General features: G+C 50.1%; 3 protein-coding genes across 3 annotated transcripts; 2 read left to right on the top strand and 1 right to left on the bottom strand.

The window, feature by feature from the left end:
- Positions 1-1,976: 1,976 nt before the first annotated feature.
- Positions 1,977-3,628, top strand: GGS23DRAFT_136403 (putative oxidoreductase). Its single transcript, XM_051511220.1, has 3 exons — positions 1,977-2,873; positions 3,028-3,578; position 3,628. The coding sequence occupies exons 1-2, from the start codon at positions 2,209-2,211 to the stop codon at positions 3,428-3,430; spliced, it is 1,068 nt and encodes a 355-aa protein (XP_051370202.1). The 5' UTR covers positions 1,977-2,208; the 3' UTR covers positions 3,431-3,578; position 3,628.
- Positions 3,629-3,993: 365 nt separating this feature from the next.
- Positions 3,994-6,531, top strand: GGS23DRAFT_598272 (uncharacterized protein; the record flags this gene model as incomplete). Its single annotated transcript, XM_051518745.1, has 3 exons — positions 3,994-4,194; positions 4,998-5,330; positions 6,427-6,531. The coding sequence occupies 3 exons, from the start codon at positions 3,994-3,996 to the stop codon at positions 6,529-6,531; spliced, it is 639 nt and encodes a 212-aa protein (XP_051370201.1).
- Positions 6,532-7,731: 1,200 nt separating this feature from the next.
- Positions 7,732-10,755, bottom strand: GGS23DRAFT_575377 (uncharacterized protein). The gene is made up of 4 exons (XM_051516796.1): positions 10,054-10,755; positions 8,342-9,973; positions 8,125-8,269; positions 7,732-8,070 (listed from the first exon to the last, which is right to left on the bottom strand). The coding sequence occupies exons 1-3, from the start codon at positions 10,654-10,656 to the stop codon at positions 8,174-8,176; spliced, it is 2,331 nt and encodes a 776-aa protein (XP_051370200.1). The 5' UTR covers positions 10,657-10,755; the 3' UTR covers positions 7,732-8,070; positions 8,125-8,173.
- Positions 10,756-16,307: the final 5,552 nt, after the last annotated feature.

Raw genomic sequence — 16,307 nt, 5'->3', positions numbered from 1 at the left:
GGGATTTCTCGCTCCCATCTGGGATTGTCCCTTCGGGTGGTGCCCAGAGCCTTGGATTATCTCAGGTTTCCCCGCCCGTTCGAGCTGCCTCGCAAGAAGTCGCCCAGACGTCTTCTCTATGCCATCCTCGTGTCGCGGGCATGCCATATCTACACTGATAGCGCACACTTAAGACTGTAATATTTGACGTACAGCACACTAACTCGGAGGCGAGGTGTAACATGTTTCCCATTTGCTCGCGAGTGAAGAGCAAGCATATCCCGAGAGAAGGCTGACATGGTGAAATTAGGTAAAATACACTTATTCGCCGGCTTCGTGGCTATAGGGAAAACAGAGAAGTAATCAATAGTGGTACTAGCACTTATTTCAAAGGCTGGATGTTTAATGATGATGATGGTAGGTAGTTGTGTTGACGTTGTGGAGCATTACACCCAGTTGTACGATGCAATAAACCCTATCGAACAACGTTGCTTCTTGTCCCACCCCGTACTAAACCTGTACACTGTTACTCAAATCCCCCCTTCGTAGATTTCAACTTGATCATATTATCGTCAGACTCGCCCTCACATCGACTCTGTTTCGTCGGTCTTACACGGGTAGTCACGGAGTGCATCACGCTAGATACCGTCGAGTTGTTCCGTGGCTCCACGTATTTAGCCCAACGGCACCGGTAATACCCGTTTCTGTTGCACTTAGACACTAGTTTCATGATTGGAAGCACTAGCACGATGGTATTTTGGGGTGTTACGTATGGTTCGCATGGGCCATTTTTGTGAATCAGTTTGACAGCGTTGGAGAGGTGCGAAACACTACAGGATACGATGTAATTTAGTTTTTATATAGTCACCCGGCTCTACAGCTAGTTAGTCAAGGTAAAAAAGCTTAACTTGACTTCGAATGTGAGATGAAACGAATGCCAATTGGGCCCAGGATCGTGAGCTTTGAGAAGATATTCTAACCGCCTCGTAGGGTTTCCAGCCAGCTCCGTCTGTATTTTCCCGGAGCACCCAACCGCTATGAATTTGGTCAGTTAGGTCGAAGCATTAGGGACGATGACGATGGATATCTAATGCCGATAGCGTCGTTATAGATAATTGTAGTATTACTTAACACGTACAAGCTAATAGAATATATAGGTAATATGTCTGGTCTTTGTATTTTCCCGGTTCCATCCGGATGCGGTAAGTTCAAAGACCAGCGCGGCAAGCAGGCATGCCTTAAGATATACACTACAAGGACAGTTTACATATGCATATAGTGAGATTCGGGGAAATTAGTACTTCATAGATCTCACTAGTAGTTAACAGTACTACTAGGTGATGTAGGTACCGTGATTTTATGCCGGCAATGCAACATCATGATGCGTGAGAGCATGCCAATCTTCTAATTGCACGTGTCGTTATTTGCCGTTCTAGATGCCACAGCAACCCGCCAAGGGCAAGATACATGCGTACCCCGATGGCTTCCCCGCTCGGAGAATTTTGGAGGCAGTGAAGACGGGATGCAATTATCTCCGCGGGAAGGGATCTTGATGCACATTGGCGCAAAGCCTCTTATGCCGAAAGAACGGCTAACGGTATGTCAAGAAGAGCTGGTAAAGGGTGGGTGTAGACGATTGGATTGTGAAGATCGAGATCTCCGCGGGTATCCGGGATTCCCGTTCGTAAACATGGACGTAATTAGCCGCGGCTTTGTCCGTAGTTGTTGTATAGAGAGGAGGGCGTTAGGGCCTCTTCCCCTTCCTGAGCTTCTTTATGCTGAGTGCCAAACAGGTTACCGCCTGAAACGCCGTGAATAGCCACATCCCGTGATCCTCCGCTGACGCACTAGTTCCCTCAAACTGCCACTGGGGCAGTTAAATATTTAACTCGCCGGACCCGCGTTCCAATGCCGGGGGGGATTGCGGAGAAGTCGGGGTAACCCAGCTTGCGTCGGCACTGATCCCCGGATGTCGACGGCGTGGCATCCTCACACTAATATATGAGGCCCTACGCAGCGAGCTACACGCCCAACTTATGCAACCAGATAGATTAGCCTCTCTCCGATTATTATAGCCTGCCTCCTAATCTCTAGCTCTGTCATCTACTTTGCTACTCTGTCATCCCACCACCGTACAAACCGTATCGGCGTAGCCGCTCAGCGTTCTAGAACCCGTCATTGAGAAAAATAAATCCACATAATAATCGCCACAGACCGACAGCCGCAGCTATGCCTCACAAGGAAGAAGAAACTGTCGAGTTCACGCCGGACCTCTACCCCCCCTTCCCCACCGACGTCCCCACGGTCGAGCTCGAGACCATCTCGCTCTCCAAGCTCCTCGCCGGCGACGCGGCGGAGCAGGACCGCGTGTTCAAGGCCTGTGCGGGGCGCGGCTTCTTCTACCTCGCGCTGGCGGGCAACGAGACGGGCGATGCCCTGCTGCGCGGGTCTGAGGAGATCGCGCGGGTGGGCGAGCGGGTGTTCAAGCTGCCACTCGAGGAGAAGATGCAGCACCGCATGGGCAAGACGCTGTTCGGGTACAAGTACGCGGGATCGTCGGTCGCCGACCGCACCGGCGCGCGCGACACGGCCGAGTTCTTCAACGTGTCCAAGAACGACATGATCGTGCCCGAGGACCGCATGACCCGCGCCTGGCCCAGCCCCATCCTCGACGCCAGGCCCGCCTTCGCCTCCTACGTGCGGAGCGCCCACGCCATCGGCATGACCTTGCTGACTATAATCGCCGAGCACCTCGGCATCGACCCCGCCGAGCTCACCGGCCGCCACCGCATCGAGGAGCTCTCGGGCGACCACATCCGCATCACGCGCGGCCCGCCCCGCGAGACCGACGAGATGCCCGAGATCCAGACACCGTCGCATACCGACTTCGGGACGTAAGTGGATTGAACGAATCTCCCCTTGCTCTCTCTTCTTTGCTCATTTGCCCCTTTGCCCCTTTGAATCCTTCTCTGCCCGACCGTGACCTCGAGATGTAGATGACCCGACGCTAATCCCGACGCGAACTCGGCTTCCCGGGCCCGCACACAGTGTCACGGTGCTCATGAACTGGCTCGGCGGGCTGCAGGTGTGGTCGGAGTCGTCGCGGCGGGCGCAGCTGAGCGACGGGCAGCCGGACCAGCCGGGGGAGTGGCTGTGGGTGCGGCCGCAGCGGGGCAGCGCCATCATCAACCTGGGCGACGCGGCGGTCAAGTTCACCGACGGCGCCGTGTGCTCGGGGCGCCATCGCGTGATCCCGTCGCCGGGCTCCCAGGGCCGCTGGCCGCGCTACAGCCTCGTCTACTTCGTCCGCCCCGAGGACGAGTGCCTCATGCGCCGGCTCGACCAGAAGGGCGTCGCCGCCACCGACAAGCACGAGGCCGGCGACGGCCTCACGGCGAAGGAGTGGATCTACCAGCAGGCCCTGGCGCTGGGCAATAAACTCGATAACTAGCCCGGTGCCTTCCCGCGAGACCGAAGATGCTTGAACGAGTAGTGTAGGCTGGAACATGGTGTGTATTTGCAATCAGCAGACGAACTATACAGAAGTATCCTACGAGTAGCGACAAATTGAACAATCCCCTTTTCAAGGGTCTTGGAAAGTAAACGGAGCCGTAAGCCCATTGTCGCACGAATGCTTACCTACCATAGTAATCTCTCTTTGTGACGTCTCGTCTCGTAATGCCAGAGGAAATGTTCCCCCGTCTGTGCTGTCCACATCCGACAAAGTCATGACGACGACGCATGACAGAAGATCTCTCGGTTCTGCGTCCACGGAGCCGTCCCCATCATCATCACCGCGTGCGTCACCAGCCGCACTCGTCGGCAAAGAAAATGGACCTCTCATACCAGCTCCGTCCACAATATGCCGCATTTCATCACCCTCAATACCATGCGCTCTGGGGGAAGTTCACCACAGTGGTGATGCTGAACGACACCTGCTACCAGGAAGGTCGTCGTATCCCATCGGAGTCCTGCACCACAGCCGTAACGCCGGTGAGCAGGAACTGCTGAAACATGAACATGGAGGCGACAGTCGCTTTCCAGAGGCAGTGGCAGGCGCCGCTCCGGACCTTTGTCCCAGAACACAAGCTGAAGGATGGCAAGCGGACAGAGGAGGAATGCCTGACGATGCCAGGACACGAGGACGGCAGCGCCATCCCGGTGCCCGCCATCTTCATGCTCGTACCCGGTATGCCCGTCGTTGTCAACCAGAGTGTTAGATCCCAAGATTACGTCGAGACTCGCAATGGGAAAAAGCTTACATGTTTACATAAAGCTATCGATACTATCTCTTAAGCTAAGCTAATTACACATCGAAATCTATAAGGTTTGTATAAGCTCCATTGTCGGTATCGGAGGTCGGAGGATGCCGTGAATGCCGTGACAGTTGCCTGCCTCGTAGGCAGGAACGCCGCCGAGGAGGCCTGCCCGGTATTAGGCAGCTAATGACGTCAGGCAACAGGGAGACAGCAGGCACAACTACAACTAGCTTGTGCCTGCTGCAATAGATAGCAAGTAGATGGGGAGAAGAAGAAGTATATTTTACGCCACGCATTCGACACCGAAGGGGGGAGCGAAAGGCGTAAAAGGTCGGGTAATTCCAGCGGGGTCGGAAGAACCGCTTCCCCCTCGAGCGCGTCCTCTTAAGAGCCTTTCGTTCCTGAAGGCATTCGGCTGGCGACCTTCTAGACTTGATTCCTCCTCATCTCATTCAACCTTTCTCAGTTTTCATTCCGCGCCCCCCATTTGCCCCTAGGGTCTTGACAAATACGCAAGGCACAGACCGTGATCATTTGTTGGAGTCGTGTTGGAGTCGTGAGTTTTACTCTTCCTGGAGAAGGCACCCATCCGTAAATCACTCTGCGCTCTGCCCCGGCTCCCGTGAGAAGGCTCGTGCATTCCGGGCCACATTTGACATCACGACCTTACGATTCTCTCTCATTGTAAGCCTCAGAACCGTACATCTCCATGATGTTCCTGTCTCTCATGTCAACGCTCCGATCATTGACCCATCTCAGACTCTTATTGCCTTCCGGGAGACCGAGCCCGGCTCTAAACAATTCCACCTGCGGCTTCTGGAGCTTCTCGCTGTGTCATGTCACCAGATCGCGGTCTGCCTTTACAACGTCACTGGAAGAAACCATCACCACGCAGAGTACGATGAATGGAGAGACGAGCCCCGGGACATGAGCACGTGGGGCTCTTATCGGCCACCGATTGCTTTCACTCACGGGCCCTACAAGGCTATTGAGCAGTATCCCCACGGCCTCGCGGACGTTGCAGCATACTGGGTCGAGGCTAGGATCTTTGGGGGCATAATAGTATTTGACCGAGGGGAGACGGAAATTGAGGTAGGAGTACTACCTGGCGCTGTATTTTGGTCGACTTGGAGATAGATTCCTCTGACATTTCCATAGTGCCGGGAGCTGTATATTCACGCGTGCCGTGTATTCTCGCCTTATACTATCTTCCCTTTGATATAATAGTAGTTTGATCGGCTTATCCACTTCTTGCTCGCTAATGATTCCGATACTGCCGGTGGTACTGCCGCATTACGCCTGATTCCGTAGATAATCGCCTGCCCTCTACCTATTATCCCTACCCAGGAGAACCGTTGGCGGTGGGACCCGTGGGAGGTATTTGTGTACTTCTACATCTTCCGAGATAGGTACGAACGGAGGGTGAGTGATACTAACCCTCCAGATCTCAGACTTATATCCCCTGACTGGCCCGAGGTTGGAGACGAAGTACTCCTAGTCTATTGGGACATGCAGCGCCGTTGTGGAGAGCCTATCGATAGGGAATAAATTGCTAAGCTGCGGAGAATAATCGAGATGATTACTCCTACCTTTCTACTCTGGGGTAGGTAAAATAATTGGTCGCCGTTTGATGAGGAGTCTGCGGGTATCTAGGCCGAGAAGGCTTGGTCGGCGCCTGATGTGAAAAAGTGGCTGAGATTCTTAATCACTACGCGCCTTCTCTAGGTATACGGGTGGGTGGGCCCGGTCTTTGCCGGCTGTTGGTGATGAAGTCGCCTAGCCCGTAGACTAGCTTCGCGCCTAACGGCTTATTAACACTAGTGGAGGAGAATATACCGGAGTTCTCTGAGATTAGTAGGTTACTTAACGAAGGATAGGTTCGATTCCTAACAGCGCTACTTGGTAGACTTCGTTCTTTAGCTCATTTCTCTGGTGTAAGTTATTATTTAATGGAATCTACCGTCTGGTATTTCTCTTAAAGCTCTTTATTTGCTAATGTTCCCCGTTGTAGCTTGCCTTCTCTATCGCTGTTGCTCTTAGTATCCTAAATAAACCTTAAGGCTCGGAAGCCCTGCGTTCGGTAGGTGAGGTAGTCGTCTAGGAATCGGCTGCCGAGGAATAATTCCAATTCGGGGGCGATATTAACCAGATGCTAGCCTATGTTAATACGTTTCTTTGCGCTGTCTAGGTCGATTTCCCTTACATCTTGGTGGAGGACATTACTAACCCTGACATCGTCGCCTCTACCTCGCGCATGAACGGGTCGTGGAATGGTGACCTGGCCCACCTATAGCCGAAGAACCTTGGAGTAATTGCCTTCAAAGGATGTAAGGGTGTGGTCCACGCGGCTAGGTATGGTTATTCGCAGTTTAGGGACGTACTCGGGTCCTATTGTTCGCAGTTTATTATGGACTTGCACGGGTCTTGACGACGGCTGCAGTTTAGGGACTTGCCCAGGTCCTGTCTCGGAGGCTTGTGGCTAAAGGCTTACCGTCGAATAAGCGCTTCTACGTGTCTGGATTCCTTTTGCCATCCAGGTATTTACAGTTAGCGAGGATGCCGTTTCGGCGGCTCATGAAACAAGTACCTACCTCGATTTTTCTTTAGCGTCGATGGGACAGGGCCCGTCCGAGCGGCCAGCTATAGGCAAGTTGCGAGCCATGGCGACGAAATTATCAAGGGGCGATGTTGCGTGAAACGTAGACGCCCACATTATACGACTTGCAGACACAGGCTTACCTATATTAAGGGCTTGTTCCGTACGTACCCAACAAGCCAAAAGAAGCTTGATTTCTACGGACGTGAAGAGGTCCCGAAATGGAGCACGAACGGGGAGCGCGGTCAAGGATATCGAGTCTCATGAATGACACGGGCAGCGTGCAGAGGGTCGAACTTGCGAAGGAACAGACGCATGTTAAGATATGACCGCAGTTTTATCTACCCAGGCCAGCCGAGGTAAACAACCACTCCCAATGCTCCTTCGTGTGGGGGGGTTGGCGAGCGCGCACTAGCCGGCTGGTGCACCATGTCGTTGCTGCCGCTGCCGTTGTAGGTTGGATGGGAAGCAGACGGAGGTAACCGTGCGAAGAGAATCACGCTGTAGCGGCGGCTGCAACTGGCAGCCGGCTATGCGTAAAGGACGTAAACCAGATGCCTGTACAAACTTGAGAATATACAGCTCTGGTGGCCGAACGCATCTCTGGTGGTGGCCTGGTGCCTGGCTGCTAATAGGTGGCTAGGTGGATGATTCCGTCCCCCCTTTCGCTATACCTAATACCCTGCTTTCCCTCCTGGCAACTAGATAGGTACCTACCTACCTGTAATACTACCTACATGTAGGTATAAGGTGCATTTGTGCTAGGGCTTTTATTATGCGATAGTATACTGCCTGTTGTCGCCTTCCCACATGTCTTCCTCATCGTCGATCGCGGTGGGTTTGAGGGCAATCAACGTGCAAAGCAACAATTGCTCAAACACCTCTGTCCATCTTCATGTCCAGAACGGCCTACACGACATTCGCAGAGCATTGAAAAGACCGAAAGGCGGTAAACACGCCAAGCGGCCAAAAGACAAAAACGCCATTGAATCTGAGTACCAATATGTTGAATTAATGTGATGCTGTTTTTCGATTGCTTATGTACCTTGACAGTACCCTACGACCTTCACAGGTCAACAACAATATCCAGTGATCGTCACTTCAGAGTTGAGTTCTCATACATCGTGTTAGGGTCGTTCGAACCTCCCCCCGCCTAAACCCTGGTTGTAGCGCTGCCCATACCTAAACACCTACCTATTACCTGGTTGATTTTACATCGCTGTATATTACATGAATCTAAAGAAGGTTAACAATTAGCGCTCCAACTTCTAGCGATCCTTGCGGACTTACGTGATGGAGAGGAGAGAAAGCCCCCCTCCTCTCCCGCCCCCGCTCTTCACTACCATGAGGAAAAGTCCGGGCCCATCAAATCGTTTTCCGTGGTTCCATCGAATGCAGACTCGATAGTGGTGAAATCGAAGAGGACGTTCTGGGCCTGTGGTATTAATAAGTCAGCGGAAGACCTTGGCTGTTTGTTACACGGGGACTGATATTAGCTATCACTGACAGAGTTTTCCCAGTTGTCATCGATCGCCATCATGGGGTCCAGGTCAAATTGCGGATCGCCAGTAATGGCGCCCTCGTCCGGGTACTGTGCGGCTAGCTGCTTGAGCAGCTCGAAGCTCTCACGCACGGCCTCGTTGCCGGTCCTAATAATCACCGCCTCGTTCTCTGCCCCTCTCAAGCCGGCCATCAGCCCTTCTACTTGCGCCAGCAACACGTTGGTGAACAGGTAGCCCTTGACATTCGTCTCGCCGGCTTGGATGCGGTGGTGGCTCCAGGCCGCCGAGTCGCGCAGCACGTTGAGGAGGTCCGGCCGAGGTATGGACGGCACCAGGCTGTCGTCTTCCAGCAGCTGGCTCTGCAGCTCGAAGCCGCCCGCCATCGACGACTGCGACAATACGGACCGAAACATGCTCGACGCGCCAGTCGCGAGCCGCCCAAAGTCGTCGGCCTCGGTCGACGTGAATCTCGGGCAATCGCCCGTCGGCGGTGACGGCCGTGGATTCGAGGCCGACGACGGGAAGACGGTGGTATAGAGCTTCATGGCCATCTCGACCACTACCTTCCGCGAGAAAGCGTAGGCCGGCTCGTTTATAGCCGGCACGAAGTACGGGAGGTGCAGAGCTAGAAAATACCGGCGGACGATAAAATCGACGAACCGTCGCTGAAAGGATGTCGGGCCCCGCGGACTGGACGCGAATCGCTGGAGCGTTTGGGAGAGTAATTTGCATGCGGCGCCGAGGCGGTGGTGGAGTCGAACCGTGTCTTCGTACGTGGTCTGCGAATCGATTTCGTTGAGCGACCGCGCGATGGCCAGGCGCGATGCGAAGCTCGCGCGAAGGGCTAACGCCAAAGACATATCCGTGAACGTTTCTGCTGATTGGGGAACCTTCGAGTCGTCGTCACCTATCAGTTGGTCGTCGTCGCAGTCAGATGGCGCACCAGTGTCGAAATCCTCGAGAGAGATCCGGGGCGCCGCTCCCGAGTCGATGCTGGCCTCCAGGGCAACTTCGAGAATGGTATTCCACAAGCGACGTCGTATCTCCGAATGGAGGCGATCCATCTTCGGCAGTTTCTTCGGGTCCCTGTGCAGACCCATGAACGCAGCCATGCGCATGAGCTCTCCGACCGAGATCCAGATGAGGTCCTGACCTACGGATGCGGTTTGACGTGCCAGCAGGAGAAGCAGCATGATCTGCAGGCCGGTGATGGTCAACCTCGATTTCGGAATCGGGAGGATAAACCAGCACTGGGCCTCTTGAACCCATTGGATCGCCGAGCTTCGCATCGTAAAGAGATCATCGTACAAGGTGCAGCCGATGGCCATGACAAGCTGGAGTTGGATGACGAAAGGGAGCCCGACCGAGTCAGGAGAGGCCCAGAAGGCCTCGTACTCTCTTCTGAAGGACGGTATGTGCAAAATTCGGTAGACCGACTCCAGCGTTCGAATGTAGCCATCAACAAGTTTGTCCGCGATTTCTCGCGGCGGTATGTTGGTGCCGAACTTGAAGGTCATCTGGGGCGTCCGCCGCGCCTTGATGGTGCGAGCGAGTGCCTTACATCTCGTCGTGAATGCCACCGACTCCGACTTCTTCTCTCGAGACTGCTGCTCGAATATCTCCAAGACTGGTTTGAACTGGAAGGAGGGGGAGGGAGTTGGGGGGGGGCGAACCGTCAGGACGATAGCACGCTGCAGGGAGTAGCGGGATAACGTACACTTTTAACCTGGTTCATCCAGTGGGTTTGGCCCATATACCTCGTCTTGGACATGACACTCCTATTCATGGTGTACAAGTCCCCGGTGAGATAGCTGGGGTAAGTCGATATCGACTCGGGGTCGCTGGCGGAGACCCGAGGAACATGTCTAGAGCCTGTAGTTTCCTCAAGGCGGCGCTCCAGTTCGCCAATCCGATGCAACAGCGAAGTCACGTCAAAGGATTGGCCGAGATGTTGGGACGAGGCCGAGTCAACGGGCGTTGAGCCGTTCAGGGAAAGGGTAGAATGGTCCTCATTGGACCCGTCGCCGTGGTGTGCCTGCGTCGACCCACTCGTTAGGGGGTTGGCGGCCATCTCGGCATGGACGGCCCTGAGCTGGCCATCGCTCGGTCGAAGCGCGCCGGGGGTGACGGGTGACAGTTCCGATAGGCGTGGGTGTGGCGCGCCTTGAGGCTCAAACACGCAGGTCTTGTGCTTGGACCGGACACAGGCGCCGCAGGGTTGGTTGCGATCACAGCGGACCTTAGACTTTCTACAGCTAACGCAGGAGAGGGCCGGTCGGCGGCGGCGACGGTCGGGTTTGGGCGTTAAGGCCCCATCCATCGTACCAAGCGGGAAGTGGCGCGACAGTTAGGTGAGACATAGGAGGAACTGAGAAGACGCGGGCGAGATGCGATGCGACAATTCATGTAGGTATACCTGATTCGGGTTGGATCTAATCTTATCAGATCCTCAACCTCGTTCTTGACTCATTCATCAATTTCTCGGCCGAACTTGGAATATCCCCGACCCCCGATGGAACGCATACACAGAATTAAGTCGCGATAGACCAATAATCCCCTCTACTGCATAATATAAAGGTATTCTTACAGGCTCCTGTGGCTATACCAGCGCAACCCGGCACCTATAACACCCGCTTTGCTGCATCACCGAGTCTTGGCATGCATAGTCCTGAGTAGATCCTTCGTCTTACGTTGTGGCCTGGTGATCACTAATACAAAAGGAAGTACATACCTAGGATGATAATATCAACATACCAGAATACAGCCAGTATTTTCTGTAGCAGGTTCCATAGAAGTTGTATAACAATGCCCTTGCTTAAAGGAACCCTCACTCATAGATCACAGCAGGTTATTCGTCACCTGATGGGAACAACAGCTACTTGCATTACGCATGGATTGCCCTCAGTAGTTTCCGTTGCTGGACGTGGTCCTGAGCTGCTGCTGCTTTAACCTGAGCTTTGGTGGTCCTGGCGTGCGTCTGGTGCACTACGGAGTCGCATAGCTACAACTGGGAAAAAACTCCACTTTTCAGTACGTACACCCTAGGGGTGTGGTAGGTAGGAAGGTGCAGGTTGAATATTCAATTATACGTAGGGAAGGAGCTACCCTCTGGTTGGGTCGGTAATAGGTAAGCTAGACTACCCCTTCGCGAGCTAGGTATTTTATATAGGTTTATATATAAACGATTTATCCCCGTAAAAGACCGGGAAAAAATCGGAAAAATCGAACATTTACTTACGTAATTAATTAGCTTAATTAAAGTAACATATAAACTTTTCGAAATTTCTACTTACTAATATAAGAAGTTATATATAATTTAAGGTTTTTTAAAATTACGTTAATAGCTTCTTATATAATTTATTAATAAATTCATTAACTATACTTATATCGATATATTTACCTATTTTTTTACGGTAATAAAGTAGGTCTATTACCTAATACTTTATTTTATAAATAAAAAAATAGCTAGTATTAAGTAATCTTATTTTTATTCTTTATTTTCATTTTTATTTAATTTATTATTTTAAGAAAACTACGTTTTTAAATAGGTTAAAACTTTTTAAAATCATACCTATTTTTATAATAAGAATTCTACCTTTCTAACTATCTTCTTTTTTTATATAAAGAGATTTTAAAAAAGAATACTAAAAATTAACATTTTTAAGACTTAATTAATTTAAAAAAAAAGGTTACATAATCTTAATTATTATTTTATTTATATTATAAAAGATTAGGTAATAAACTATAATAGGCTATGCCTATAGTAAGGCCTTAGCTAATACTAAGGCATAGTACGTAATTAAGCCCTTAGTACCTACGGCGGATAAGGCCAACTATCGTAAGTACGGCCTATAGGGCATACTTTCTTCCCTTTTCTCCTCGTTTAGCTTTAGTTTATTAATATACGGCTTTTACTTAGCGAATAGCTTTTAAAACCGTAATAAAAAGCTAGACTAACCTTCTTTTATCGTTTTACGGAAGTAGTAGTATCGAAGCGAGCGGAATTAGTAGTAGGAACGGCGATATAGTACTAAAAGAAGCGGTAGCTAATAAAGTTAATAGTCGGAAAGGCGGTATTAATTTTAAATATACGCGCCGGTAGTACTTATAAAAGATAACCGACGATAGTAGTAGACTAATATCTTAATACGCTAGATTAATAGTAGGAAAGGCGATGCTATACGGTAAAGTTAGTAGTCGGAAAGGCGGTATTAGCTTTTAAATATACGCGCCGGTAATACCTACGGACGAGGACCGATATAAGATAACCGAAGAAACGACCGATAACCCTAAGAAAACATAGTTTAGACGGTAATTTCGAGATAAGAACGACGAAAAATACGGCTAAAAACGGCGGAAAATTTTTTTCCGAAGAAAGATAGTAAAGCGTTAAAGCATAACGCTCGTCGACGAATTAAGAACGCCCGAGGCGTAATATAAAAAGAAACGGCGTTAGAATAACGAGAAATACGATAAGGTTTCGGCGTTAGAATAATAATACTTCGATAAAGGTACTAGAGGTACTAGCGGTTTACGGAGAGACTACCGGTTTCTTAATATCGATATAGGCGCTAGCGGCGCTAGTAATAAACGGGAGGGCGCGTCCCCGCGCGCCCTTAAGCGGAATCCTTAGCTCCGCTAACGGACGATAAACGATAGTCTTTAAATGAATAAGGACGGCGTACCTTAGTACGTCCTCCGGCGGAGCCTCGCGGCTCCGCTAGTAATACGGATAGGCCTCTAGCCTCTAAACGGTAGGAGAGGCCCTAAGCCTCTTAGTAGTAAACGGGAAGGCGCGCCTTAGTACGCCTTTAAGCGGAGTCCTTTAAACTCCGCTAACGGACGATAAACGATAGTCTTTAAACGAATCGGACGGCGTATTTTAATACGTCCTTTAACGGATCCGACGGAATCCGTTAGCGGAAGATAATGTAGTAGTGCGGTGGATCTAGGCCACGTAGCCTTTTCGATGTATATTTATATGGGTCGCGCACTCATATTTTCATTAGTCAGACTTAGACCTATAGATATCACAGCCTACAGCCATTTATTCGTTTCTTGCTATGCCTTTCTAGCCATCCTCGTCTTTGCCTTTCCAGTCTCCTTTCCCAGCTGCCGTTTCAGCTGGCCGATCAACCGATTACAGCTGTTTACAGCTGTGATCTTGGTTGATCGGCACTGGGCTAGTTATTAGTAGTTAGGCAGTCCTTATTTCGTACCTCCGTTAGCGTACCTACGCTGCTCCTGTTTAGTAGCGACTACCTAGTAGCTCGACCTTACCTCATCTTAGGAGTGACCTTTTGCGACCGTTTTTGCAGTCATTAGGTTTAGGATTCGTCGATCAGGAGATTCCCTGATTTTTAGTTGATTAGGAGCTATTTTCGTGGCTCCAGAGCCGTTTTCGTGGCTTTTGGCCTTAGCTTTTCAGGTTAGGATCAACAGGGAGGGCAGATAACCATGGCGACTATCACAACCACGCCCTCCCATCAGCTTTTAATCAGCTTACCTAAAAGCTCGTTCGCCGATTAGTGGATCTATCCTATCCTCGTTTCTTAGTTGTTTCTTTTGAAGGAGCTGTGCCCGTTTTTACCCGGTTTCGCCTTCGTTTTCAATAGTGCCTAGATGGCAGTTTTTCGCCCTCAGTTGATCTGACTAAGTTACCGCTACTACCCCCTTTTTATAACCTCGCACGCGCTTAAAGGTAGTTAGTCCTTTCCGATCGGTTTATTTCAATTACAAGAGGCTTGCCGATAGCTCCGATTGCCCTTGTTTTATCCCTGCTAGCCAGTTACGGTACCTGGGGAGGTTTCTCCCTAACTGATAGGTGTTACGATGCCCTTAATTACTATAATAAGATACCGATATACCTTATACCCACGAACCTGATCGGGACCTACCGATTAGCGCGATAGACCTACAGACGATACCGCGATATACGAATTAAATAGAATATTAAATAAGAAAGCCTAGAAATAGCTACAGGAAAGAAACGAGTCATAAGTTAATGCCCGGAGACCCCTCTTGTCGCCCTTACCGATATATAGTTAGTAGGAAGAGCCCAGAGAGCCCCTAGAACTACGTATAGGGGAGGGATCGAGGGTCAAGGGAAGCCCGGTAGATATTACCGGACGAATATAGGAACGGTTATACGAATAATAGCCAGAAACGAATTAGAAACGGGCCTTGAATAGGATATATTAATTAATTTATAGGATCAGGAATTAGTTGAAAAGGATCGGCAAAGCTAGTCATGAACGAGAAGGACGGGATTACGTTACATCATATGGGATTATTTCTTTATTTCTCACGGGAGCTACGCTTGTTTTACCTGCCCGTTATAGTTCCTATTTCCTAACTATTGATCCCTGTTATTTCTTAATGGCCCTAATAGACCTGGCTCGCTCCTAGTTGATCAGGGTTGATTAGGAATAGGTTGATTAGGTTAGTTTATAGGTTATAGCTCCGCTAGCCTAGTTCTTATTATCAGATCTTTCCTGTTATTTCCTGTTAATCGTTAATTGAACTGGCTTAGCTCCTAGTTGGTAGCGATTGAATAGGTTCGGGATTGATCAGGAATTAGGTTTAGGATTAGGTACGGCTGCAGTCAGTCACCCATACCACTACCCACTTGTTGCTGTTGTAATCGCTCCCAGTTGAAGACCTGTTTCTTCCTGACTTATCCTGTTGGCCTTTGATTGAACTGGCTAGCTTTTAGTTGATTAGGGTTGATCGGGATTAGGTTAATTAGGCTTAGTAGGAAACGAGAGCCACCGCACCTATTATTAGGAGTTTAATTACTCCTTACGGATTAATTAAACTAGGGAGGCTGTAGTAGTACGGTGGATCTAGGCCACGTAGCCTTTTCGATATATATTTATATGGGTCGCGCACTTATATTTTCATTAGCCAGACTTAGACCTGTAGATATTACGACCTATAGCTATTCATTCGTTTCTTGCCATGCCTTTCTAGCCTTCCTCGTTTTTGCCTTTCCAGTCCCCCTTTCCCAGCTGCCGTTTTCAGCTGGCCGATCAACCGATTATAGCTATTTATAGCTGTGATCTTAGTTGATCGGTACTGGGCTAGTTATTGGCAGTTGGGTAGCCCTTTTCGTGCCTCCGTTAGCGTACCCACGCTACTCCTGTTCAGTAGCGACCACCCAGTAGCTCGTCCGCAACGTTACCAGTCTTAGGAGTGACCTTTTACGACCGTTTTTGCAGTCATTAGGTTCAGGATTCGTCGATCAGGAGATCCCCAGAGTTTCGTTTGATTAGGAGCTATTTTCGTGGCTCCAGAGCCGTTTTTCGTAGCTTTTAGCTTTTAAGCCTTTTTAGGTCAGGATCAACGGGAGGGCAGACAACCATGGCGACCATCTCAACAACCCACGCCCTCCCATTAGCTTTTAATCAGCTTACCTAAAAGCTCGTTCGCCGATCAGTGGATCTATCTTATCCTCGTTTCTTAGTTATCTCTTTTAAAGGAGCTATGCCCGTTTTTATCTGGTCTCGTCTTCGTTTTTCAGTGCCTAGATGGCAGTTTTTCGCCCTCAGTTAATTTAACCAAGTCACCGCCACCACCCCCTTTTTACACACTCGCACGCGCTTAAAGGCATCCGTTCGTTATTAATCAGTCTATTTCAATCGCAAGAGGCTTGCCGATAGCTCCGATCGCCCTTGTTTTATCCCTACCAGCCAGTTACGGCACCTGGGGAGGTTTCTCCTCCCTAACCGATAAGGTGCCACGATACCCTCACAATAAGATACCGACAGACCTTATACCTACGAACCTGATCGGGACCTACCGATTAGCGCACGAAGACCTATAAACGATACCGATACGAACGAATTGAATAGATATTAAACAAGACAGCCCAGAAAAAAAACAGTCACAAGTTACAGTCGAGAACAGTCACAGTATTGCCCAGAGACCCCTCTTATCGCCCTTACCGATATATAGTTGGTAGGAAGAGCC

This window comes from Durotheca rogersii (genome assembly GCF_024521655.1).
Source record: "Durotheca rogersii strain YMJ 92031201 chromosome Unknown GGS23scaffold_17, whole genome shotgun sequence".
Lineage (NCBI taxonomy): Eukaryota > Fungi > Ascomycota > Sordariomycetes > Xylariales > Xylariaceae > Durotheca > Durotheca rogersii.
This window is presented reverse-complemented; position numbering and strand designations above follow the sequence as displayed.

Coding starts and splice junctions, on each gene's coding strand:
- GGS23DRAFT_136403 (XM_051511220.1), top strand. CDS start 2,209: ATGCCTCACAAGGAAGAAGAAACTGTCGAGTTCACGCCGGACCTCTAC. Junction 2,874..3,027: donor TCGCATACCGACTTCGGGAC/GTAAGTGGATTG, acceptor GCCCGCACACAG/TGTCACGGTGCTCATGAACT.
- GGS23DRAFT_575377 (XM_051516796.1), bottom strand. CDS start 10,656: ATGGATGGGGCCTTAACGCCCAAACCCGACCGTCGCCGCCGCCGACCG. Junction 9,974..10,053: donor GGATGAACCAGGTTAAAAGT/GTACGTTATCCC, acceptor CCCTCCTTCCAG/TTCAAACCAGTCTTGGAGAT. Junction 8,270..8,341: donor ATGACAACTGGGAAAACTCT/GTCAGTGATAGC, acceptor TTAATACCACAG/GCCCAGAACGTCCTCTTCGA.